A 25,055-nucleotide genomic window follows, 5' to 3' on the forward strand; every position below is an offset into this window, starting at 1 on the left:
TTGAGTTTCATTCTTGTGCCAGGCTCATTTAAAAAGGAAGGAATAAGGTTTAATAACAACACAGCCCCAAATAAAAGAAGTTGTAAAAGTCACACATAAGTCACTCAAGGGTAACAGAATGAGTTATCTACTTAAATGTTGCATCTATGCCGATACAGAAAACAGGCTGCAAAGCAGATGAATTGTAATTCCTGCTTGAAAACTGTTTTAGGACAGTAGACTTTTAGCATTATTTTTGTTTTAATTGTCTTCTCTCTTGTAGCTGGATGTGCATCTTAATCCATGTGCAATTCACATACACTATTTTATCTGGCCAAACTAAAGACCTCAAAAGACATATACCCTAATTTATTTATATAAATATTTTACCTAATGCTATAAAGTTGCAAAAACTTTCAGCAGTATCCCACATGCTCACAGCGCAGGGAGCCGTGCCTTCTCCTTATCTTTATTTTAAAATTTCAATTGAACTCTGTAATGAAATCCAAACAGCAGCTTCGTTAAATCAAACAATTTTCCTTTTAAAATGAGTTTCTTAATAACGTCATTTATAAAATATGGAAGGTTAAATACTTTAGGCTGAGAAGACCTGTACAATATTCATTTTAATGTTATTGAAAACCTCAAGTCCTAATACCCAAGGATCATTTAATTCTTTTTGTGCTGTTTTTTTTTCAAATGCAGGGACAAACTAAAAATGGATTGAGAGCATTATCAGATTGTATCAAAAGGATTGCACTTAATTTCAGAATATGTTTGAAAGTTTGCGTGTTTGTGTTATAAACCCACCCAATCACCCATCTACTACAACTTTGAGAGAAGTTCAAAAGCTACAATATTTATAATACAGCATGATTCAGAGGAAAAACATCCAATAGTTAACAGGGCTAAACTAAATTATATAAGAACCTAAGCACAACTTTTGATTCTAGTTAAGGAACAGTGTATCATAAATAAAGTATGAGCCATTTTCTAATTATTACAAAAACCTGAAAGTAATGTTACCCAATACACTAATTCACTAACGGGCTCTCAAAAGCAGGCTCTGAATTGAGTTTCTACAGCATTAAATGATTCATCATCCTTAACACATTAGCAAATAAGCATTTTCAATTCAATTACATGGAATGTAATTTGAAGTGTGCCTACAACTTATATTTTAGCTAAAGCATACGGACATCTGAAACAAAATTTCCTAAATTTAAAAAAGTGATCAAATTCTTAAAGTTGGACACAAACATACAATATTTTGGAACCACATAGAATTTCAGTTAAGTAAACCGTATACCATTCTTGCAAAATACATACATAGTAAACTTTGTCAAGTTTTGTTGAGCTCCTTCAATTGTTTACTGTGTTTTCTTTCATATATTAAAGAAAGCACTTTAAATACTAGTGATTTCTCAAATATATTCTAAAACTTACTGTTCAATACATTATAAACTGGAAAAAAAATCAGTCTTTAATTGAGGTGTAAAAACTGCCTCATAAATTCATAAGTGGTGAAGGCAACAGCTTGAGAAGGAATACAACGGATGTAATTCAATGATAATCCACGATATAATCCCCTTCGTACTCCATGGTTTCCATAAACATACTTCAATGTTTGGATCATTGTACTAGAAAGAGAACAGAGTAAGTCTTTGTAAAACAAGAGATTTTCCGACACTTTACTTCAAACAACATTTTAAAAAGCAGGAACTTTTACAGTACCTAATGGGAAAATATAGAGGTTCCCCTCCTCTTATTCAGATAGGCGGCAGAAGCAATTTATTATATAATCATGTTAAATTATTGCTAATGAGACTTAATTATTTCGCAAGATGTTTCTTTATATATAAAGAAAATACAACCCGATATCAAGATTTTTGATTCTTTTATCTGAAAATCCAAATTCCACACTAATGAATATGAAGCTCAGTTCAACAAGAAAATCTTTTACACAAGCTCACTGATGTGAGTAGGAACATTTTTAAGGCGAGACTGCAGCCTCTTGCAATTTTAATTGTAAATTATAATAGGCAGACTTCCAAGAGATGGTGCCAAAATATAAATAAATGTCATATTTTGGAATTTTATCTGTTGCCACTTTGGAAAAGAATTTCAAAAAAAGTTGTTTATAGTTTAGCTTTCTCCATATGTCATAGATGCTAATGAACTAATGGCTCATTTTCTTTTATACTGTGTTGTTTCTATTGATTTTAGGATACATTTTATAGATCTCTGACCAGAAGGATTTAATTCCTTCAAATGTTTTGTTTCCTTGCCTGCAGAGCTTTGAAGACTATTTTTCCCTATTTGTTTTTTGCGGTTCTGTTTTTGTTTTTTTTAATGAAACTTTATTATAAATATAAGGGCACTTTACATGTATCAAGCTGATTACAAAAATAGTATAACAGCAAAAAATGAAATACCGAAACAAATTAAATGACATATTTTTTAAAATATTAAAGGAGTTTTTAGTAGTTCATTTTTTACTTCCCTTCTATTATTCTTAGCCACTAATTATTATTTAAATTCTGCGCCTTTTATTGAAACATTGACCATTATTGCTTGTATTTGTTTAAATCATTTCACAGTTTCAGTTAATTTTCAATTAATCTATCTTGTTAATAACTGACAGAATTATATACCATCCATAATATATTTTATATCAATCTTCCCTCAAATTGTAGCTTGGAACAAATTGCACATTTTCATAACTATTCCCATTGTTCCACTGTAATTTATTACTTAAAAGTTTTGCATGCATGTTAAGTTTATGTTCTCATTGTTTTTACTGCTTTATTACTCGCTCAACTGAGATTATGTAATCATTGACCATTAAAACATTTTTCTAATAAAATAAATCATTTGAGGCAATTAGTGCCTCAACTGCCAATGGACCAGCTAAATTTTAATTCTACATAAATTGTGACATTAGGGCTGCCCAGTATTAATATGCAGTGTGGTTTGCTGACACCACATACTGAAATAATATCCCTTTATCAGGGATAAGTAGCCTGATAGCGGCAAGTACCAAAGTTCACAGCCTCATCTGTTTTTTTCTTGATTCCCCCCCCCCTTTTTTTAAAAAGAAGCTGGCTTGCTGCAAAGCACAGCATCCGTCTGTTTGTACTTTGAGCTCATATTTATTTGCATCCATGCTTTTAGGCCCAGGCAGTGGTGGGATTCAGCCAGTTCTCACCACTTCGGGAGAACCGGTTGTTAACTTTCTGAGCAGTTTGGCAAACTGTTTGTTGGAAGAAATCATTAGGGCAGAGAACCGATTGTCAAATTACTTGAATCCCACCACTGGGCCCAGGAGAGACCCATAGGGTCAAAGATTTTGGGGAGAAGGAGCCGCAATTCAACTTCTGATAGAAAGGAATACTGTGGTTGACAATGTTACTGTGACAGCTACTTTATGAGTGTAGATACCACACAATCTCAACATTCCCAATCTACCGTATTTTTCGGAGTATAAGATGTACCTTTTTCCCCAAAAGAGGGTGAAAATCTGGGCAGGCCTCCGAATGTAGCCCCGCCCAGCTTCTCAAACGAGAGGCTGAAAAAAGCATCAGAAATAAAGCTTCAGAAAAGCTCCCAAACAGAGCTTCAGAAAAGAAGCCCCCAAACAGAGCAACAGAGCTTCAGAAAAGAAGCCCCCAAACAGAGCTTCAGAAAAGAAGCCCCCAAACAGAGCTTCAGAGGCTTTTTTTCTGAAGCTCTGTTTCGAAGGCTTTCAGAGGTAGAAAAAAAAGCCAAAAAAAGCAAGGCACAGTGCTCACAACCAAGGAACCTGTTGCTAAAATTCACCTCTGGAAACAGCTGATTGGGGGTATTCTGGGAGGCCAATCCACCTGCCAATCAACTTTTTTCTTATTTTCCTCCCAAAATCTAAGGTGCGTCTTATGCTCTGGTGCATCTTATACTCTGGAAAATACGTTAACTTCCCTCCAAAGGTGTTCTGATGCCAGTACCAGCTTAATATTGCAACTTCTGTCAGATGAAATCCTCTACTTGTACTTCAAAAATGAGAACTAAAAGGAACCTGACCTACTAGAAACAGATTTTTAACTTAAAGGCATTTCCTCTTACTTTGAACCTTACTATAACTTATTATGATACACATGAACCAAAGAACAAAAAGACATTGTTGATGTTTTAGAGCCAATATGCTGCAGTGAGTAGATTTTACTTCAGGCATATGTTTAGTCCAAGAGACGATACCTACCAACATTTTTCAGAATCGGGAAGTACGGCTCCCAACTGCATTCGTCTACGAGTGACATCTAGAGGGTATCTGCGGAAATGAAAAAAGCATTTTCTTTCATTGCAGTTACAAATATAACAGTGCAACTATTCATACTACAAAATAACAATTAAAAAACATTTACACAAGGAACATGTGGAAAATACAAAGCTGCCTTATATTGGGTCAAATTAGGAGCCGAATTATCTTCTCTGTCTGGCAGCAGAAATTCTCTGCCAAAGTCTACTATCCAATATTTGTTTTTACTTTTTTTTTTTACAGCCATGCTGACATATCTGGGACTGTATCTTTCTGCATATTAAGAATATAACTCGCTGAAGAACAATGGAACAATTGCTTTATGAGAAAAATGAGAGCAGTTCCGATTATTTCATTTTTATTAAGCATATATCTCACATTTCTACCAAAAGCAGTGCTAAAGTGGCTATCATAATGGACAGAATACTAAACTGCAATTGAAGGTGAATTAGGAGAATCCATGAAATAAGGTGTAAGGTGTCAGATTTTAGAAAAGGATATGTTCACTGTATTCAAAAGAAATCATATGCTTTGGCACATGTTTTATTTTGTGGCAGTTTCAGAATACATGAGGCTTAACATTGGAAAATTAGGTACCAGGCTCCCCGTATTTGAATTGCCAGGAATGATTTCTTCAGGCAACTTTACATTTTAAAAAACGGTAAAGAAGATGAAAAACTTTAACCCTCAAGAAATTTTATATAACAGCCCAATTATTATTTTTATGTAAAATTTGGCTATCACGTAAGAATGACAAAGCAGTAATATTAATTCTGGATGGATGCTATCAACCCCCATGAATCGGTTGAAGTAAACCCCAGAAGATTGCAATCCAGAAACCAGAAAGCATTTCCTCTCCTTTGATTTCAGTAACAGTTAAAAAGACATGTTTTTTCACTGGTATCAGCAGAACACTAAATTTAAGATATTTGAAAGAATTATAAACATTTAGCCCAGCTACTAAGTGCAAACTGGATTATTTAAATTTGAAAACCAAGAAAAAAATGGAGGTTACATGCTAAAGCTGTATGAAAGAGAAGTAACTTGTTTTCAGCTATATGTGATCTTTTGTCTTAAATGTTTAATTCTAATCTATTTCTATTTCTGCACAATCATGCGCCTCAATAAGTGGTCAGAGCCACTCACAAATTTCATTTCTAAATTTATGTGTGTGCTGTCTTACAAAATGAGAAGAAGTAAGTAGCCATGCCAGCTTTAGCAAAGAGCCAAGGTATAATAACTGAGTTGGCACAATATGCACTATATATCTTCCTCCAATACTTTTATATAAACCAAACCATGTTAAATTATAATTATGATAAATATGTATTTTTTTATCATAGCTTTCTACTGTAACCATTGGCGTTCTGGTGGCATTCAAGTGTTCTCTGCCAATTTACTAGTTTGACAAATGCAACCCTATCCTGCATTGTAGCTTAACTGTATTAAGGCTACAATTTTTCAAACTGCATCTGGAGTAATAGTTTATTTACACATAAACCTCATATAAACTGATAAGGAAAACAGCAGATTGGGGGCTTTGTTACACATAAGCAAACTTATCCCTTCAACTGATTTTAGAGAAATGGCCTCCAGGGCAAAACCGAAGAGCAACAGCTCTTCTACTGAGTATACTGAAGACAGAAACTTGCCTTGGCGTTCTGCTTAGTGTGAGCTTTCTTTGCAGACGGAAAGTTAAATGATGTACCGTGTTTCCCCGAAAATAAGACCCTTTCTTATATTTTTCTGAACCCTGAAATAAGCGCTTGGCCTTATTTTCGGGGAGGTCTTATTATTTTGGGGCGCGTGGAGCAGGACAGGGCTCCTCTTACTGTCTTACCTGATTTCCAGCTCTGTCTCCCTAACCCTAACCAGAGGAAATGGCGGGGACTGGCTGCGCATGCGTTTAAATGTTTTCAGGGAGGGCTTATTTTGGGGGAGGGGGGTATTTTAGCGCATGCACTCAAAAGCCCAATTGGGCTTATTATCAGGGGATGTTTTGTTTTTGGGGAAACAGGGTAGTATTTCATGATTTCTAAAGGTGGAAGGAAATAAAATTCCTAATGCAAGCTATCCTAACATTTCTTCATTAAGTGCAGTAAAATACTAGAATAACTTACGATATTGTTTGTGCTATGGCTCCAGCTATGCCACCACACAGCAAATTTACATGTGTTTTCAAAACTAAGACATCCGGGTTATCTAAGCAAGGCCTCCCGAGCAGGGTAGGCGCTTGAGCAAGTCCCACACTCTTTAAGGTACCAAAGGTAAAAAATGAGAAACCTGGAAGGAAAAAATGTGTCTTTAATTGAAACATTACCTCAACAACAAACTGCATAGATCAGAGGTCTTCAAACTTGGCAGCTTTAAGACTTCTGGACTTCAACTCCCAGAATTCTCCAGCCAGAATAGCTGGTTGGAGAATTTTGGGAGTTGAAGTCCACAAGTCTTAAAGCTGCCAAGTTTGAGGACCCCTAGCATAGATGCTATAGGCACAATTCAGCCAAAGAATGAACTTTAAATCTATTCACAGTAGTGCATGTGCCAAGCTCTGTTCCATTATATATCCATTCATTTTATGTCCTAAATTTAAGTGTGATCATCAAATATACCATGACATTGTCTCCATTTTTTTCAAACTTCATTTTTATTGATCACTTACAGCCAACAGTCTTGATATATACCTGACATATTCTGGTATATGGACAACAAAATTACTTGGAAGGTTACAAAATGCCAGAAAGACATAACAATCCTCTCAAACGAATGCACTTTGGAAAGTTATCAGAAAAATCCCCTTTTGAAAAGAATCCTTTTAAAAAGGCTCCTTTCTTTATATAATATTGTCCTTGTCTTTACCATTATCTTGGACATTAAGTTCTTACAATATAGGAACTTTTGATCTATAGAGTACTAAAATATGGCTGCAATAAAAATGACTTTTAAAAAAACACAATTTGAAATAGCATTTATGATTAAAACCAAAGAAACAGAATAGTCTAAGCAACAGTAAACCAAGAGGACTTAAGATGCTTACAGAAATACTGAAAGCATTAACAACTTAGTGCTAAGCTAAACCTCTGGGATTTAATTAGTGTAGTTGACTAGCAAAGTTGAAAAAAGAACATATATACATCCCTTAATCATAACGGGGTTCAAAGTGAAATCCCAAACCAGAATTTCAACATTTAAACTAATTAAAACATATACAGAGGTAGAACTTAATTGAAAATTAACATTTTGTTTATTAGATTTGGGTTGTGACTTCTACTGCAACTGACAAAAAATCCAACTAAGAACCACCCAAGCCATATGCCAAGAAAACTGTATTTATTGTGGGAATTCTAAAGATTGGGTGCACATGCATTAAAAAATAAGGAATATGAAGTCCTTTAAGAAAAGAGAGAAGAAAAGAAAAAAATGATATAGTTCCCAGCCAACAGTTTTCAGCCTATCTTTTAGATTAAACAGAATCATCCCCATTAGTGGAGGGAGAAAGGAGACAAGGAAATATTTAGAAATCATAAATCAAGATTAAATAATTTTTGACCAAAGATAGACATCATATATCAGAATAGCATTGCTGAGGCAGACCATATAACATGTGTCACAACTTTATCACATAAATGCTGTGATTTACTTATTTATGCATATGTTGGGACATAAATATATAAGGGAGGCAACTGCAATGATGACACCACAGAATTCACCATTGTAACATCATCACAGTATGCTACTACTGTCTTCAGTAAGGATAAGCAATATGTAAAGAATATTGCTAAAAATCAAAGATAAGCATGTAGTTATTTTAAATGTCATTTTGATTTTGAAAAATACAGGCATCCGCGATTAGAGTCAACAGTAGAAAATGTTTTAGTAGATGACTTTCAATTTATGAAACTGCCTGAATGGAGAGCACGTCCAACAGATTTTAAAAATACTGGAAAAGACAACAGAAAGGTAAATACAGCATCATGCACTATGACCAAACTTCATTTCTAGCAGTTCCTTTCTTTAATTGTTCGTGTGCAAAAAGTATTTTAAAGGAAGCAAAGAGTTTTCAAATCAAAATTAAACCTAAAGAGGTTTAGCAAAAAGCAGTCATGTTGGACTCACCCGCATATGGAGCCATTCCGACTATTGTTGGCATAAGTCCACGATAAAATCCTTGCATACCACCTTCCTTTGGCAAAAGCCGATAACAGCAAGAAAACACAAAAATAAATAAGTTTAGGAGAATTATACACATGAACACAGGAAAGTTTTGAGAAGAAAGCTCTAATTTCCATTTTTTTCCATATACTATATTCCAGGGCTATGCATATTTTTTGAAAGAGATGTGCTACAATGCCACTTGAATCACTAAAGCAGTCACAGCTTTTTTTCACAACTGCCTTTGGCTGTCTGCACATGTATGTGTATGCACAGCCGCTTCAAAGTAGCACATGCAAGCACAAAAATGCCACGGAAATCAGAACCTGACCTGATCAGAGAAGCAATAATAAACTGGCTACTCAATTTCTGAATTTCTCAATTCACATGGCATTCATTGATTCTATCCTGGATCTTTCAACACAACTTATTAAGCTACCATATCAATCCTACCAAGGCTGCAAGATGTTGCTAAAATGAGAAAGGTATTCCTTTACTCTTAAGTCTAGTTGTATTTATAGTACAGGTCAAGTTGGATAAATACAATCTATCCGTCTCTCTCCACCCTGACATTTTCACCCATCATGACCAATGTATGCTAGAAGCTATGGACATCCAAGGAATCTGTTGGGCAGACCTGGTTAAAAGTAGCCCAATTCATATACTTTCACCAGAACCTGTTGGATTCAAAACGTCTTTCACCCCTCACCATACTAGAACTGATTTAATTCAGGTATCAGAACAATTTTGTCTACCCGCAATCTGACGATAAAAAAATAACACTATATAATAATAATAATAACAACAGAGTTGGAAGGGACCTTGGAGGCCTTCTAGTCCAATCCCCTGCCCAGGCAGGAAATCCTACATCATCTCAGACAGATGGTTATCCAACATTTTCTTAAAAATTTTCAGTCTTCTTTCCATTTTTCTCTCTTTTCTAATATCTAGAGTACATGGTGTCCAAATTAGATACACTATAAGTAGTCGACCTATAACCGGTAGGTCAGCAACTATTCCTGCCATCTTTCACACCCTCCCCAATTCATGTAGGCCTCTCACATATCCCGTTATATGCGGGTGAGGTGAGGATGGGTGTGTGTGCAAGAGAAATACCATGGGTTTTGGTAATAACCAACCCCCATGGTATCTCTCTTGCTCCTCTCCCCCCCAACCTACATAATGCCTCTTAGGCATCCTGACTCTTCCTTAGATCCTCCCTCATGCACTCTCCCGGCCCCAACCCTGGCACCCCATGCATCCCCTTTGCTCCCTCCCCTCCCAGCAACAGCCACTTACCTACCTTCAAGCCCGAGACTTGCAGCTTCCTGCAAGTTTCCGTTCATTCTGGGAAGCTGGCAGGAAGTTGCCTTGCCTAGCAACTTCGGAATTCCATTAACAATGGCAATCAGAACTGTAGGGTTCCCCCTTGCTAAGTGATGCGGTCATGCTTTACGGCTGAATCACTTAGCAACAGAAATTCCAGTACCAATTGCTGCTATAAATTGAGCATTTACCTGTACTATTACTGTTAATTACAATTTTATTCAAAATCAGGGATAAAGACTTAATGCAAACTGTGCAGGGGAGTTATCCATGAACCTGAATCTGTGTTACCAATTGGCACAGCATCTTAGTTTCTCATCTTAGTTCCTCACTCCTAAAACAAAAATTAACAGCATCTACAGGGGACAAAGACAGCTATGAAATGAAATAGGGACTGTAAAGTACTAGGTATAGCAGACAGATTGTGTAGATGCAGCGATGCTTAAAATTTTGTGAGCCCTTTTGAATTGTCAACATTTCTACATAGACACAACCTAAAATACAATTTATTCTCTTAAAACTAGATAAAGAGAACCTAATTAACAAATGAGACAGAACCATTATATTTGTTCATTGATTTGTTGATGAAAATTATACAAAGCTATATAGACAGAGATCTAATTTTTAAAAATAAGCATTAAGCAAAGTTTGGATCCCATAGACTTTGTAAGCAGAACATGTTTCTGAAGAAACTGGGGAAAAAATCAAGCAATTCTTCATAATGGATCCCAGTGATGGTCCATCATTCATAATTTTAAGACTCACTAGCATAAAGATTTGAGAAAAGAAACAATGGTTTTATTTCATTGCTAGTACCACAAACTGTTCTGGCTGAAAAAAATCCTATAATGAAGGACACGTTTATTCAAATCTGGTCAGCATTTTTACAAAGCATTACTTTTTCTAAGGGGTTACTATTATTTAAACAAATGGATACTAATTTGCCAAAAGAGTCCTTGGTCTACTTTTCTTTATAATTACCCTTTTTAACTAAAAGGACATAGCAATGCTGCTGAAATTTCGATTTATGAGAGGCACCCCAGTTGTGTGCCTATTCCATACACTATATGAAAATAACAGCGCACAGGAGAAAAATTCCTTTCCAATCAAGCTTCTTCTCATATAGCTCTTTCTTCTCATCTTCCAAAGTGACCTAAAGAAGGGATTTTGAGGCAACTCTTTGCCTTCATGACCAACCTGGGCGATTGTATTCATTAGGCCAGGCTTTGATTTGGAAGTCAATCCCACCCTGAAATTGCATTCTTTTTACTTGTTTTGATTTGCTGTTTTTCCAACTTATTTCTTTATATTAGATATTACTGCTTTCTTTTGTAAATTCAGGTAATTTTAAGGACTCCTTTGACAGTCAGTCACTGTTCTTTCATTAAAAATATACACATTTCATCAAGTGCTCATAAACCACTAATTGGGATAGGAGAAACATTAAACAGAGGAGCTGCCTTTATTATTCTTATTTGCTACCCTTATAAACATACATTCAGCTTGCAGATTCATTTTTCTGGCTCAGTTTTCAATTTTCTGCTGAGAACTATTACAGAACATTAACAGGTATTTGTAAAGCCATAAGGTTGAAGAAAAGCAAAGACAATTTTACCTTGGTGTAAATGGTCTTGAATGCATGAATAATTCCCCTGTACGTCTGATCCCCCTTAACTTGGAATGCCAGCCGTGCTCTCACCATATCAAGGGGGTACGTACATATCACTGCTGTTATACCTTCCAAAAATTAATAAGAATTAAAAAAAATCAGCATACACCCAATTCTAAAAAGGCTTTAGAAATTTGATTTTTATTTCTATTTGTGTAAACATAAGAATGATGGAAGCGATATATTAAAATTAAGATAGCCCACGTGGATAGTATGCAGAACCCTTGAAGGATTAGTTGATTTAGATTGCTTGCAAAATTACACTCCATGTTGCTTAAATCAGTAGATCTACAAAAGCGTGGTAAGTTTTCTTTCTTAAATATACTTTTTAAAAAAAGCTAGCATAAAGAAGTGGGGGGAATGGTGTTCAGTACTATTTTTCTGTTTTGCATTTGGAGAGCTTAAATTCTTCTTAAAATGCCTTTAAAAAGTGATGGGGGATAAGGAAGATGTTTTAAATAACTGAAATTAAGTTTTCCCTCCTCTGCTTCAACCTTTTTATTTCCTAAAAGGAAACTGGAAGGCAATTATCTACCAATGAAGCATTACTACTCAGATTTGAATTACACAAGGCACAGGAAATCCAAAGTTGAAAGTTCACACCATAAAGTTTTTCCTTTGCCATTCCCAACAGCCGCATTACAATAGACTTTTCAAGGCGCTTTTCTCAGATAATTCTTAAAACTCAGTGCCTTCCATTATCTATGTCTGGTCTTGCAAGCACTAATTTCCAACATTTCTCAACTCCTTTAAAGTGCAAAATTACACTAGTGCCGCAAATCAAATTCATCACAGAAGGCAGAAAGGTTTTTCAATGGGTTTTTCATTCTCCATAAAACACTTGGTGCTCACTGGTTCTTACACTGTACTTACAAATATGGAGACATCCCACATATTTATTATGTGGCATGATATTTACCATTTGTTCTAGATATATTTTGTCATCACTTTTTTACGTCAATCACTGCAGTATTAGCAATTAAACTTTCTTTTGCAATAGCTTCCATTTCTTTCCCTCCCGCCCCCGTCTTGCTTTTTTCTTATTTCTTTTCCAATCCAGTCCATACACTTCAATAAGCATAAGCACTGTAACTTTTCATAAAACTATTCTTTTTTTGTTTTATTTGCATTTATATCCCGCCCTTCTCCGAAGACTCAGGGCGGGTTACACTATGTCAGGCAATAGTCTTCATCCATTTGTATACTATATACAAAGTCAACTTATTGCCCCCCCAACAATCTGGGTCCTCATTTTACCTACCTTATAAAGGATGGAAGGCTGAGTCAACCTTGGGCCTGGTGGGACTTGAACCTGCAATATTGCAGGCAGTTGCTGTTAATAACAGGCTGCATTAGCCTGTTGAGCCACCAGAGGCCCTTTTATTTTGTGTTATTCTCCCACGCTATAGAACAGTTACTATCGCCAACAATTTCCATCCGAAGTATGGAAGTATAATCATAACGAATGCGGTTCATCTGAAGAATCTTCACACCAATATCTATGACTAGTGGAGACATTTCTCACTTTTCATACAAGAATTTGTGTACTGGAGTGAATAATCACACTTGACAGACAAGCTTAGAATAAAAGAGGCATTTCTTCATGCAATACATTAACAATGTGGCAATGAGATACAGGCATGCATCCCGAGCACTATATTTTTAAAGAATCAAAGCGGGAATCTAGTTTGATCACTTTAGTAGCTATAGTAATCACAGGTGAAATCTGCTTAAGGGATAATCTTAACAATTCATTTCTGTTTTGTTCTTTTGAGCTACCAAAGGTGTGCAAGTAGCCGCTAATGAAAACAATTTCATTTTTGATAAACTACAGGTAGTTCTGGAGTTACGATGACAATTGGGACCAGAATTCCCACTGTTAAGCAAGGCAGTTGTACAGCGCAACATCGAGTGATCGCATCGCTTATCAATGGCAATCTGAACTGCCCCATCTGCCGTCGTAACCACAGGACCATGAGGGTTGTTAAGCAAGAACAGGTGAGATGTCCCAGACAAGGAGTGCTGGTGTTCCGGGCAGGTGCTACAGAGAGCTGGAGGGCCGAGGGGTACAGTGGGGCACACGCCCTATGGAGCATGGGCAGTTGAGAAGTGCTATCCTGGATCCCTGGATCTTGTGCTCCAAAGCAAAGCTCCTCGAGGGAAAAGCAGTGGGAGCAACTTGCAGGAGTGGCATGAAACCGCCCCTAACAGCTTCCCAATGAATTTGCATGTGGGAAGCTGACAGGGAAGGTTTGGTGTTCAGGTGACCAAGGGACACAACAACCATCCTAAGCACCAGGTGGTTAATGGCAATTACATGACCACCGGGATGTGAGACAGCCAGAATTTTGAGGTGCGGTCGTACGTTCCACTCATTCTACAGCATCCTAAATTTGAACGGTCAATGAATTAGTCATAACTTGAAAAATATCTGTCCCCTTCCTAGCTGTAGCAAATGGAAAGAAATACCAAATTGGTCTTCAAAACCTTTTCTGAAACTTCTTTACCTGGATTTTGGATGTTTCTGGAGACCTTTTTACTTTTTATCAGGTTAAAACAAAATTTAAGGCTGGATTTTAATTAATTAAAAAAACTCACAATTGTAGAAATGATAGAAAAGGGGTACATATACACTAGGAGAAAAAGAGAATGAAGAAGAGTAATACCTGCTAAGGATCCAGCCATTAACCGGTGAATATGACTAGAAATGCCAAGCCTGTTCTTTATCACCTACAAAACGATTACATTTGAAGTGTGGAAAAAAAACTCTTAACATACCAAAGATAAAGTTCATTACTCCTTACCATATGCCATAACAATTTTTTAAATACAGTAATCGCACTACACCCAACGATCTTTGTGTTAGCTGCTGTAAGGCAGGGATCTCCAACCTTGGCAACTTTAAGACTTGTGGACTTCAACTCCCAGAATTCCTCAGCCAGCTTTGCTGACTGAGGAATTCTGGGAGTTGAAGTCCACAAGTCTTAAAGTTGCCAAGGTTGGAGACCCCTGCTCTAAGGCATGATTTTACTGAAAAGTAAGTGAAGGTCCTGTATACAATATTAAGCAATAAATCATGATTACACACTAACAAACCAATAACAAGCCAACCATATTATGGCTTAGAAACATCTGGAAATTATTATGAAATTGTTAAGTTTCAATATGAATGGCTATTAAGTGCATGAGACATAAATACATGACTAGAAATAAATCATATTTGACTTCCATTTAATGTCAATGAAAGTTAAAAGCAGATGAAATAAAATATAGTATAGTATTGCCTTTATTGTCATTGTACATCACGTATACAACGAAATTGGTTTTAGCCTCACTGGTGCAATCCATGACAAAAAATACAAACAAGATGAATACTATAAAGAATAATCCCCATGCAAGTAATTAGGGGGAAAAAAAGAACAAGGAAAAACTAGTCACATGTTTCCGCGTGTGTGTGGAGTGATTGTGGTTGTGTTTAAGAGTCTGACAGCCCAAAGATAGAAACTATTTTTAAACCTATTTGTTCGGCTGGCTCTGCTTCGATGTCTTCTGCCCAATGGTAGAAGCGCGAATATGATTATGTACTGCACCACCTTGCTGATTTCTGGAATAATGCCAATTATTCTGTGACCCCCCCCAAAAGATTGTTCTCTTTTGGTTCTTAAATGCAAGTCAAGAAATCAGGACTTATTTCAAGACAGTTAAGGAGCTTGCTCTTGGGTTTATTTCTTAAAACAAAGGTTCTATGGAAAGGATTTGTCTTCTGTCCCTCCCCACTAAAAGTTGTGATGCTGGGCTAGGATGTCAGCTGAAAACAAGGAATTCTGAAATATCCTCCCAAAGAATTAATGAAGCAGAGTTGGCCCACAGCCTAAGGACATCATTTTCTGTGGAAGAATGTTCCTATCTAAATAAACCCATCATTGTTGCTCTTCTATTCTTCCTTTCTTTTAATAGAGGTCAGCAAGGTAGAACTCTTGGTAAAGTACACAGAACCTACAAATACAAAAATATGTATTTACGAGTATTTAGATTAATAATACAGGGTTTTAAATCTTTTTTTAGCAGCAAAAGCAGTGGCATTTTCCTTCCCATGCACATAAAGAATCTGGCTGCTTAATTCTGTCAAAAAAAAGGGTTATGATGATAGAATCGTTTGTCAATTTTAAAGTTTGAAACCACTGCATACCACATAGATGAAGCAACAACTCATAGAATCATCTATTGCAATGTCCTTCCTGTTAAAGACTACTTCAGCTTCAATCACAACAATACAAGAGCAAACAATAGATTTAAACTTAATGTTAACCGCTTCAATCTTGATTGCAGAAAATATGACTTCCGTAACAGAGTTGTTAATGCTTTGAACACACTACCTGACTCTGTGGTCTCTTCTCAAAATCCTCAAAGCTTTAACCAAAAACTGTCTACTATTGACCTCACCCCATTTCTAAGAGGTCCGTAAGGGACATGCATAAGAGCACAAATGTGCCTACCGTTCCTGTCCTATTGTTTCCCTTCATTATATCCAACTAATATAGTTATTGCATGCTTATGCTTATATATATATGCTTATATATTATATAGTTACTTTCATGCTTATGCTTATATATACTGTTGTGACAAAATAAATAAATAAATAACAAGACACAGGTTATTTACCTTTTTATACTGACCAAATGCTGTAAACTGAATTGCACCGTATGGAAAGATTCGAATCATCATTGCTCCATTTCCTTTATAGTATCCTAAGAAACCTTCTTTCTTCGGTACAGCGCAAAGTGTAGAAATCACACCTGTCAGCGTTACAGAGCAAACTAACATGTTACCATTTTCACCTCAGCATTTTAAACTGCTCACTTACGAGAACTATTCTACAAAATCCTGTCTTATATAACTTCAAAAGAAAGGCAATTTCTATATGGGCTATTGAAATACTTCCTCTTTAATCAGTAAGTTTGCACTAAACCCCTTGATGTATTATGTTTAATTAAAGACCAACTTGGCACTCAACAGAAGTTTCATCAAAATATTGATGATGCAGATAAATCTAATTAAAAGGGTAGAATAGCAGGGGCAAAATAAATCTCTCATATCCATATTTTAGGAACATTTTGACTTACCGTATTTTTCGGACTATAACATGCACTTCCCACCCCCCCCAAAAAAGTGGATGGAAATGTCTATGTCTTATAAAACAAATGTTGCCGAAGCCCCGCCCACCCGCCAGCCCCCACCCTTCTGTGTCTGCCTCCCAGCAATTTGCCTCCTTGCAGCAAACAGCAAACAGCCTGGTCAGCTTCAGCACAGCATGATTTAGCACAAGCAGCTGATTGGTGATTGGATCGGCCTCCCAGAATACCGACAATCAGCTGTTCCAGGCTGCAGAGATTGCCGCCGCCACCTCCGGGCACCCCATTTTCAGCCTCCGTACGTCCTGTTTCGGGCCTGTTCCAGGCGGCAAGGATCACTGCTGCTGCCAATTGCCACCAATCCCCACTGCCTGGAACGGGCTGAAAACAGGATGCATGGAGACCGAAAATGGGGGGCACAGAAGCGGTGATAGGCAGTGGCAGCGATGGGCGGCGGTGATCCCCGCAGACTGGAATAGCTGATCATCGGTATTCCGGAGGCTGATCCTACCGCCAATCAGCTGCTCGTGCTAAATCAGGCTGTGCTGAAGCTGACCAGGCTGTTTGCTGGGAGGCAGAGGCAGATTTCCCCCCCCCCTTATTCTCCTCTCCAAAAGCTAGGTGCATCTTATAGTCCAGAGCATCTTATAGTCCACAAAATATGGTAATCTTAATATTAGAATTAATATCTATGATTTTAATGGCTTATATGTTATTCCTGTTATTCCTGACTATTGTGAACAATAGCAGCTCTATAATAAATACAGGTGGAAAAATGGATGTAAAAGATTATGACTGAACTAAAAGATCATAACTGAACTAAAACAGATCCAAAGCATTAAAAGACTGAACACGATTATGTATTTCTATTTTATGTGTTTGTGTTTTCACTATTTTCTATTATTTCAAAACTATTGTGTATTCAAAGTTTCAACCAACAATATTTAAAAAATCATTTGTACTTATTCAAAAACCAGAGAAAGAACTTAATAATTTTTGTTCCAATATAGCTTTCAATTCAGAATTTAGCTTTAAAATCTTAAAGGTCTAAACACATTAATAACCAGGCAGTCAACACTCTTATTTGAAGGGACCAATTGATATATTTGATTATTGCAATTGAAAAAATCTATTTTCTTTACCAATTATAAAAATCACACATTATAAGCATTAGATCCCATAATATGAATTTTCTTACCTAGATGTTTATAATGATGATTGTGAGCTTGCAACAAAATCTTTACTCGATCTAATGGTGCAATGGTTGACTTGGCACAACATCCAGCAACACCTTTCCAACAAGCAAAAATAGCACTATTTACTAACTGCCACACATTATTTAGCAAGAGTTATTTTTAAACTTTTATCTTTTCAAGGTTCATCCTGCAACAGGTAAGCACTGCTTTCTCAGTCAACAGTTATAATCTCTGCTAAAAAAAATACTCATGTTATTTCTCAATTTCTGATGAAATAGAAGGTACACTGAAAAAAGTATGAAATTGTTAAGAATGCATTTAGTGTATCTAAAATCTAAACGGATCTTTCATAAACAATAGTTTTCTAAAGATGTCTATGGAGATTCTCATTCATCCAGGCCATAGTTCTGGCCAGAACTGATGAAGCTTCTTGGATGAGAAGTGAAACATTTACAGGGGGGAAAAACAAGGAAGTCCAGTTGCCTTTTGAAAAGCATCTTTGGGGAAGTTTTCTAAAGAAATATTAGAGGATGACTCGGAGTTGTTGAGAGTTGGGCAGCATACAAGTTTAATAAATTATGACTACCAGAAAATATGAGAATTTAACATCTAACATCTTACCTTTTAACATTTAAGAGTTTAATTCAGGAAATTCCTAATTCAGGTCTCACCTCAATCTAGTAAATTAGTCATCACTTTTCACAATGTTTTAACAATTTATTTAATCTATAGAAAGCAAATCTGCAGTGCTATTTAAAAAAATCAAAGCCAAGTTTTGCTAACAAAGCTGTTAGAAGTGAAGAAACAAAGGAAGAGGGGGGACCTTTAACAATCCTATAGCCTTTACTATGGGTAGCTTTACAGTAAAAAAAAAAATCCGCAGTTTACCATCCTGCATTTGTAAAGCAAGTACACAAGTAGCTGGCCTAATAGGAGTGTTATTACATGCACAGTTCTTTGGGAACACAGGCATACAGTATTGCTAAACATAGTAAATACTAAAACAACTATTAGCTGAATCTGCCAGCTGTGTAGAAACTCTTGAGAATCAGTTCCTTAAAACCATAAAATCCTATAATTCATGAACTCATATGACCTGACAGCCCTCCTGAATTACAGTACTCAGGATTCCTACTCACTTTCTTTTGAAAAAAATGTACAAAGATGAATCATCTGTATTTTTGCTGATCTAGACAGGAAGCAATTACAGGAGCTGGAATGGTTTCTAAGATTTCACGCCTGCCCTCATTTTTGTAATGAGGTTTTTGAACTGCCTGTGCATCCCTTCAAAGAAAAAAAATAAAGTATTGTGGACATAGAAGAACCAATTCAGTATAGTGGTTAAGATGTTGGCTAAAAACCAGGGAATTATAGGTTCTAGGCATCCCATTAGGGATGAAAGACAGCTGGATGTCTACAGGCCAGATTTTCTCTGTTGGCCAGGAGTACCAGACAGGGTTGTTGATGCAGGAAAATAGAAGACAGGAGTATGTTCACCTTCTTGAGTCATATATGAAAAAAGATAAGATATAAATATATAGAGAAAGCAAGCTTTTATGGAATTCCTGTGTTTCAAACCACCATATAATACAACAAAATTTTCTTTCTTGCAACACAGAATTACTTCTTGCTAAATCACAGTGCTGTACATTTTTCCCCCCCAAAAATCAATGTTTTGTCTTGTTACTTTACCCATTACAAGTCCCACCTCAAACTCAGTACGAATTATGTAAGAGAGCTAGTTTTATGTGTTCTAGGCACTCAGCTGAAAAACTGTGAGACGGTGAATCCTAGTCCCCACTTTTGAGCACCAACCCAGCTGGGTGACCTTGGCCAGGTCTCTTTCAGCCCAAGGAAGGACGCCATAGCAAGCCACTTCTGAACAACCTCACCAAGAAAAACTGCAGAGACTTGCCCAGGCAATGAAGGGACCAAACAAAAAAAAGAGAGAGAGAAAAGAAATGAAACCTATAATCTATAAACCCATAATACATTGCTTATTTGTACTCTATGACTATCATTAAGTGTTGTACCTTATGATTCTTGATGAAGGTATCTTTTCTTTTATGTATACTGAGAGCATCTGCACCAAGACAAATTCCTTGTGTGTCCAATCACACTTGGCCAATAAAAAAATACATTCTATCCTATCCTATAATCTTTGTAGGATGCTTTTCAGCTTTAATAACTCCCCAGTACAGTGGTCTCCAACAGTAGCAACTTTAAGCCTGGAGAACTTTAACTCCCAGAATTCCCCAGCCAGCTTTGGGAGTTGGAGTCCTCCAAGCTTAAAGTTACCAAGGTTGGAGACCCCTGCCCCAGCATATATATGATATCAATATGTTGTTCGATATTACTTTAACCAGGAGAATGGACACCCAAGCTTCATTGCTCATGTTCCCAGAACTATCTGAAACCGTTTGCAGCTTTTTTCCTTAGATATTCTTTCTTTCCCTGCAACTTTTCACCAACTGACATTTCTTCCCTATTTTTTTGACCTTAGAAAGGAGGCAGATGGGAACAGGTAATTTAAGGTAGGGTTTTTAATATTGGGAGCAGAGCAATTCCAAGATACCCTTTCCAAACCCCATTCAGACGAGCCAGATTCTAGAGAGCAGCCCACGAAGCCACTTCCTTAAGAAAATAAAATAAGGAAAATCAGTCCAGCAGCGGCCCTGAAATTTAGCCATGAGGTTGTTTTATTATTTACTTTATTCATTGAACATGAAACTCTCAACTGAACATTCAAAAATACATCACAAATAGTTTGGCTGGTGCTAATGGTTGATACAGGTTGCTGCCAACATCCTAGGTATCAACCAAGTACCTTCTTACTTATATGTATGTATGTATGTATGTATGTATGTATGTATGTATGTATATATTTATATATATATATATATATATATATATATATATATATATATATATATATAATTATTATTATTATTATTATTATTATTATTGTTATTTACTTTATTCATTAAAAATGAAACTCGGTCAACTGAACATTCAAAAATACATCACAAATAGCATTGACTGGTGCTAAATACGGGTTGCTGCCAGTGTCCTAGGTATCAACCAAGTACCTTCTTACTTATTTAATAATTACTTACATTATTACTATTATTATTATTATTTTATGCGTTAAAGAGTCTGGAGCCGTTTCTGAGCAGGAGGCTTCTTTTAAGACAGAACGAGGCCATCCCGGATCGGCCGCGAAGAGGAAAGGCCCTCCAAGCCGCACCTGGCTCCCACCGCCCGCTTCCCCCACCCCCCCTGGACTCACCTCCGGCCACCAAGGAGCGCAGCCAGTAGAAATCCCGCTGGGTCGGCGGCGAAGGCAACCGGGCGCCGGGTCCCGCGGTGGCGGCTGTGGCGGCGGCGGCTTCCGTGGCCATGAAGCCGATAGTTGGCTGGGCTTTTCCGAACACCAATACTAGGAAGTGGCGGCGGCGGCAGCAGAACAACTTCAGCCCATCCTAGCGCCTCCAGCAGCACATGAGGCCGGGCGGGCCGGGCCTCTCCGCCCAGCTTCCCCGGCCCGTGGCGCCCTCTGATGACGTCATGGGCTCGCTGGGTCGGCAGCCAACCTCAACCGCGGCAACTGGAAGATGGATGGTTGGATCCCATCCAATCCAATCCAACCCAAGCCAGCGCCTATTACTAAGGCGACCAACCTTTTTTTACAATGAGGAGGAGGACACAATAGAATAGAATATTTTTATTGGCCAAGTGTGATTGGACACACAAGGAATTTGTCTTGGTTTATATGCTCTCAGTGTATATAAAAGAAAAGATACCTTCATCAAGAAATTTAAGGTACAATTCTGAGAGAGAGAGAAAGGAAGAGAAGAGAAGAGAAGAGAATTTTTTATTGGCCAAGTGTGATTGGACACACAAGGAATCTGTCTTTGGTGCATATGCTCTCAGTGTACATAAAAGAAAAGATACCTTCATCAAGAAATTTAAGGTACAATTCTGAGAGAGAGAGAAAAGAAGAGAAGAGAAGAGAATTTTTTATTGGCCAAGTGTGATTGGACACACAAGGAATTTGTCTTGGTGCATAGCTTTCAGTGTACATAAAAGAAAAGATACCTTCATCAAGAATTCTTAGGTACAATTCTGAGAGAGAGAAGAGAAGAGAAGAGAATACAATTTTTTTATTGGCCAAGTGTGATTGGACACACAAGGAATTTGTCTTGGTGCATAGGCTCGCAGTGTACATAAAAGAAAAGGTACCTTCATCAAGGTACAACATTTAGAACACTTAATGATAGTCATAGGGTATAAATTTAACACTTACTGATACAACACTTAATGATAGTCATAGGCTACAATTAGGCAATCAGGAAAAAATAAATTGAAGAAAAAAATAGAGTATGATAAATGCATAATAAGAAACATTTGTAACAATAACATTTTATACTGTATGCTTTCCTGTGTATTAATTATTATTTAATTGAGTACTTTTCCATCAAATGAATATTTTTGGTCAATGTATCGTTTTCGAACAAGATACTGGAAATATCTGAACAAGAAATATTCTTCATTTTGAATTTTACGGGCAAGTGCTGCAGGTAGAGTATTGACGTTCAATCACGATTTCTCACTTTTCCAAAAATCATTAGCAATTGAATAAATAAAATTATTAAAACTGAAACAATAACATAAACTTGTAAATAAAATTATACATATTTGGAAATTATTAAATAGATAATGAATTAATAAAATGTGAATTATTGTGCTCACCTGTGTATGATTATTTACTGAGAAAGAAGTGAGTCTAATGCGTGCGCGTGTGCCATGTCGTGTTTCGGTAAGAAGTAAACAAAGCCCTTGTGCATGGTGCACTCTTGTGCGCTGCGCATTCTCTCAAAACAATTCTGTGCGGAGTGCATGGGTCTCATCACGTCTCGCCGCACAGTAGCGAGCCTTGACAAATCATGTCAAATACAAATACGTCACATCACACACAACTGATCCGCACGGCATCGATCGAATACGGAGATTTACAGATTAGTCTTCAAATATCGAAAATGAGGACACTTCGAGAGAGGATAGAACTTACCAAAGAAGGACTATTCTCCCTAAAGGAGAACGATTGGTCACCACTATTTCAGAAGTGGTTGGTTGCTGACTTCTTCTAAGGATTGTTCAATCTCCCAGCTAAACTGGGACTTCCTTGTGGTCTGCCATCCACAAGCATCAGACTGCTAAGACTTTTCAGCTCTTGAGCCCAGACAGAGGCTGCCCCAATTGGAGGCTTGGGATGGATGGATGATTTCACTCTCTACAGCTGCCCACTCAGAGTCAACTCCAAGAGGGTCATTGGAGTTAAAAGACGGTCTGACAGTTAAAACAGGAATAAAAACAGTTGTGCTTGGGAAAGGAAACTATTCATCACTTAGGCAAAACCCAATTTGAATGCTGATCATCCTATCCCAGGTCTTCAAGATGCTTTGACAATCAGGCTGATTCAGGGTTGCGTGGTTCTCTGGGGAGGACAGCTGTTCCAGATCTAACTGGCAAGGGAAGGATGGCTTAGCTGGTTCTGTTGAGTGGGCTTCAAGAGTGTTGTGTGTGCAAAAGGACTCACCATTTGAATTGGCATCAGTAGGGCAGAGTCCCCCTCTTCATACTGAAAACAGCCTCAAGCATCCCTCTTACCAAGCCCCACCCCTTTTATTGTGACATCACAACTTCTCCGTAAGGAGCAGTTTTGGCATCACTTTGACAAAACCAGCAGCAGCTGAAAACACTTCAGTTGACCCATCAGTAGGAATAATACCAAGAGGTTGCCAGTAGGGCAACTCTTCTTGACTCAAGTGGGCTAATTTACAGAATATCCCCAAATCCAAGACCCATGACTCCCGAAAGAAGGGAATGAAATTTTGGGAAGCTGTGATTGCTTCAGGGCTGCTGGCTGTGGCTGAGTTGTTACTGTAGTCATGACCATGATACAGTCCTTTCCCAGCCGGTCTCCCAATATCTTGCTCCTTCCCCCACCACTTACCTGCCTGCTGGGGAGGGGAAGGGAGGTAAGGAAGAAAGATTTCCAATTCTCCCTGCTTGATTCCCGTAAGGAAACTCAATGCCAAAGCTCTTGGGAAATTGTACATTTTATTTATTTTTATTTATTTATTTATTTGTCAATCATATATAAGATAGCAGGTAAAAGTATAAACATAATTTGGATACATGAAAACAGTAAGTAAAAAAGGAATATTAGGACAGAGACGGTAGGCACGCAGGTGCACTTATGCACGCCCCTTACAGATCTCTTGGGGTGTAGGTCAAAAGTAGACAGTTTAAGCTTAAAGTTTTGGGGGTTTGGGGAAGGAACTATGGAATCAGGTAGTGCATTCCAGGCATTGACCACTCTGTTGCTGAAGTCATATTTTCTACAATCAAGTTTGGAGCGGTTTACCTTGAGTTTCTATCTATTATTTGCTCGTGTATTGTTGTGGTTGAAGCTGAAGTAGTCATTGACAGGTAGGACATTGTGGTAGATAATTTTACATACTATGCTTAGGTCAGATTGAAGTCTGCGTAGTTCTAAGTTGTCTAAGGCCAAAATTTGGAATCTGGTGGCAGAAGGTATTTTATTGCAAGCAGAGGAGTGAAGGACTCTTGTGAAATATCTCTGGACTCTCTCGATTGTATTTATGTCCGATATGCAGTGCGGGTTCCAGACAGATGAGCTGTATTCAAGGATTGGTCTAGCAAATGTTTTGTATGCTCTAGTTAGTAGTACAATATTACCAGAGAAGAAGCTACGCAAGATTAGGTTAACAACTCTTAGTGACTTCTTGGCAATGTTGTTACAGTGGGCTCTGGCACTTAAATCTTTAGAAATGAGTACTCCAAGGTCCTTGACAGAGTGAGGGTCAGCTATAAGGTCATGTCCATCTAATTTGTATTTTATGTGGGTTTTTTTGCGATTTTTTTTGCCAATGTGCAAGACAGAGCATTTGTTAGTTGAGATTTGAAGTTGCCACTTGTTAGATCAATCTGACACATAGTCAAGGTCTTTTTGAAAGATAGTTGCATTGTCTGTAGTTACTGGTCTCACTGCTTTTTTCTCACCCTTGATCAGTCTGTTTAGGTAAGGAAATACCTCTGAAATGACCAATGAGACACAAGTTGTCTAATGCTCTACTAAATGTATTGGCTTCTTGATTGTTTCCGTTGAATGAAAATCCCCCAATAATTTATGTCTCTGGAAATATCCATTAGTTTCCCTCTAATTTTAACAAGAATAATTCCTATTTATGCTTCTTTGTGTCTTTGTGTCTTTTGCTTAT

At 37.3% G+C, this 25,055-nt stretch overlaps 1 protein-coding gene across 2 annotated transcripts; it reads right to left on the bottom strand.

Annotated features, from left to right (window-relative positions):
* Nucleotides 1–244: 244 nt before the first annotated feature.
* On the bottom strand, nt 245–21,289 carry SLC25A16 (solute carrier family 25 member 16). Of its 2 annotated transcripts, XM_058188053.1 has the most exons (10): nt 21,038–21,189; nt 18,888–19,032; nt 17,751–17,843; nt 16,083–16,216; nt 14,087–14,150; nt 11,367–11,488; nt 8,390–8,456; nt 6,394–6,556; nt 4,217–4,285; nt 245–1,619 (listed from the first exon to the last, which is right to left on the bottom strand). In XM_058188053.1, exons 2-10 carry the CDS (start codon nt 18,919–18,921, stop codon nt 1,463–1,465), a joined length of 903 nt encoding a protein of 300 aa, XP_058044036.1. In that variant the 5' UTR covers nt 18,922–19,032; nt 21,038–21,189; the 3' UTR covers nt 245–1,462. The 2 variants fall into 2 exon arrangements, with proteins under 2 accessions (XP_058044036.1, XP_058044034.1); XM_058188051.1 differs by lacking the exon at nt 18,888–19,032 and having other exon boundaries at nt 21,038–21,289.
* Nucleotides 21,290–25,055: the final 3,766 nt, after the last annotated feature.

The sequence above is a fragment of the Ahaetulla prasina genome, chromosome 6 (assembly GCF_028640845.1).
Source record: "Ahaetulla prasina isolate Xishuangbanna chromosome 6, ASM2864084v1, whole genome shotgun sequence".
NCBI classification, from domain to species: domain Eukaryota; kingdom Metazoa; phylum Chordata; class Lepidosauria; order Squamata; family Colubridae; genus Ahaetulla; species Ahaetulla prasina.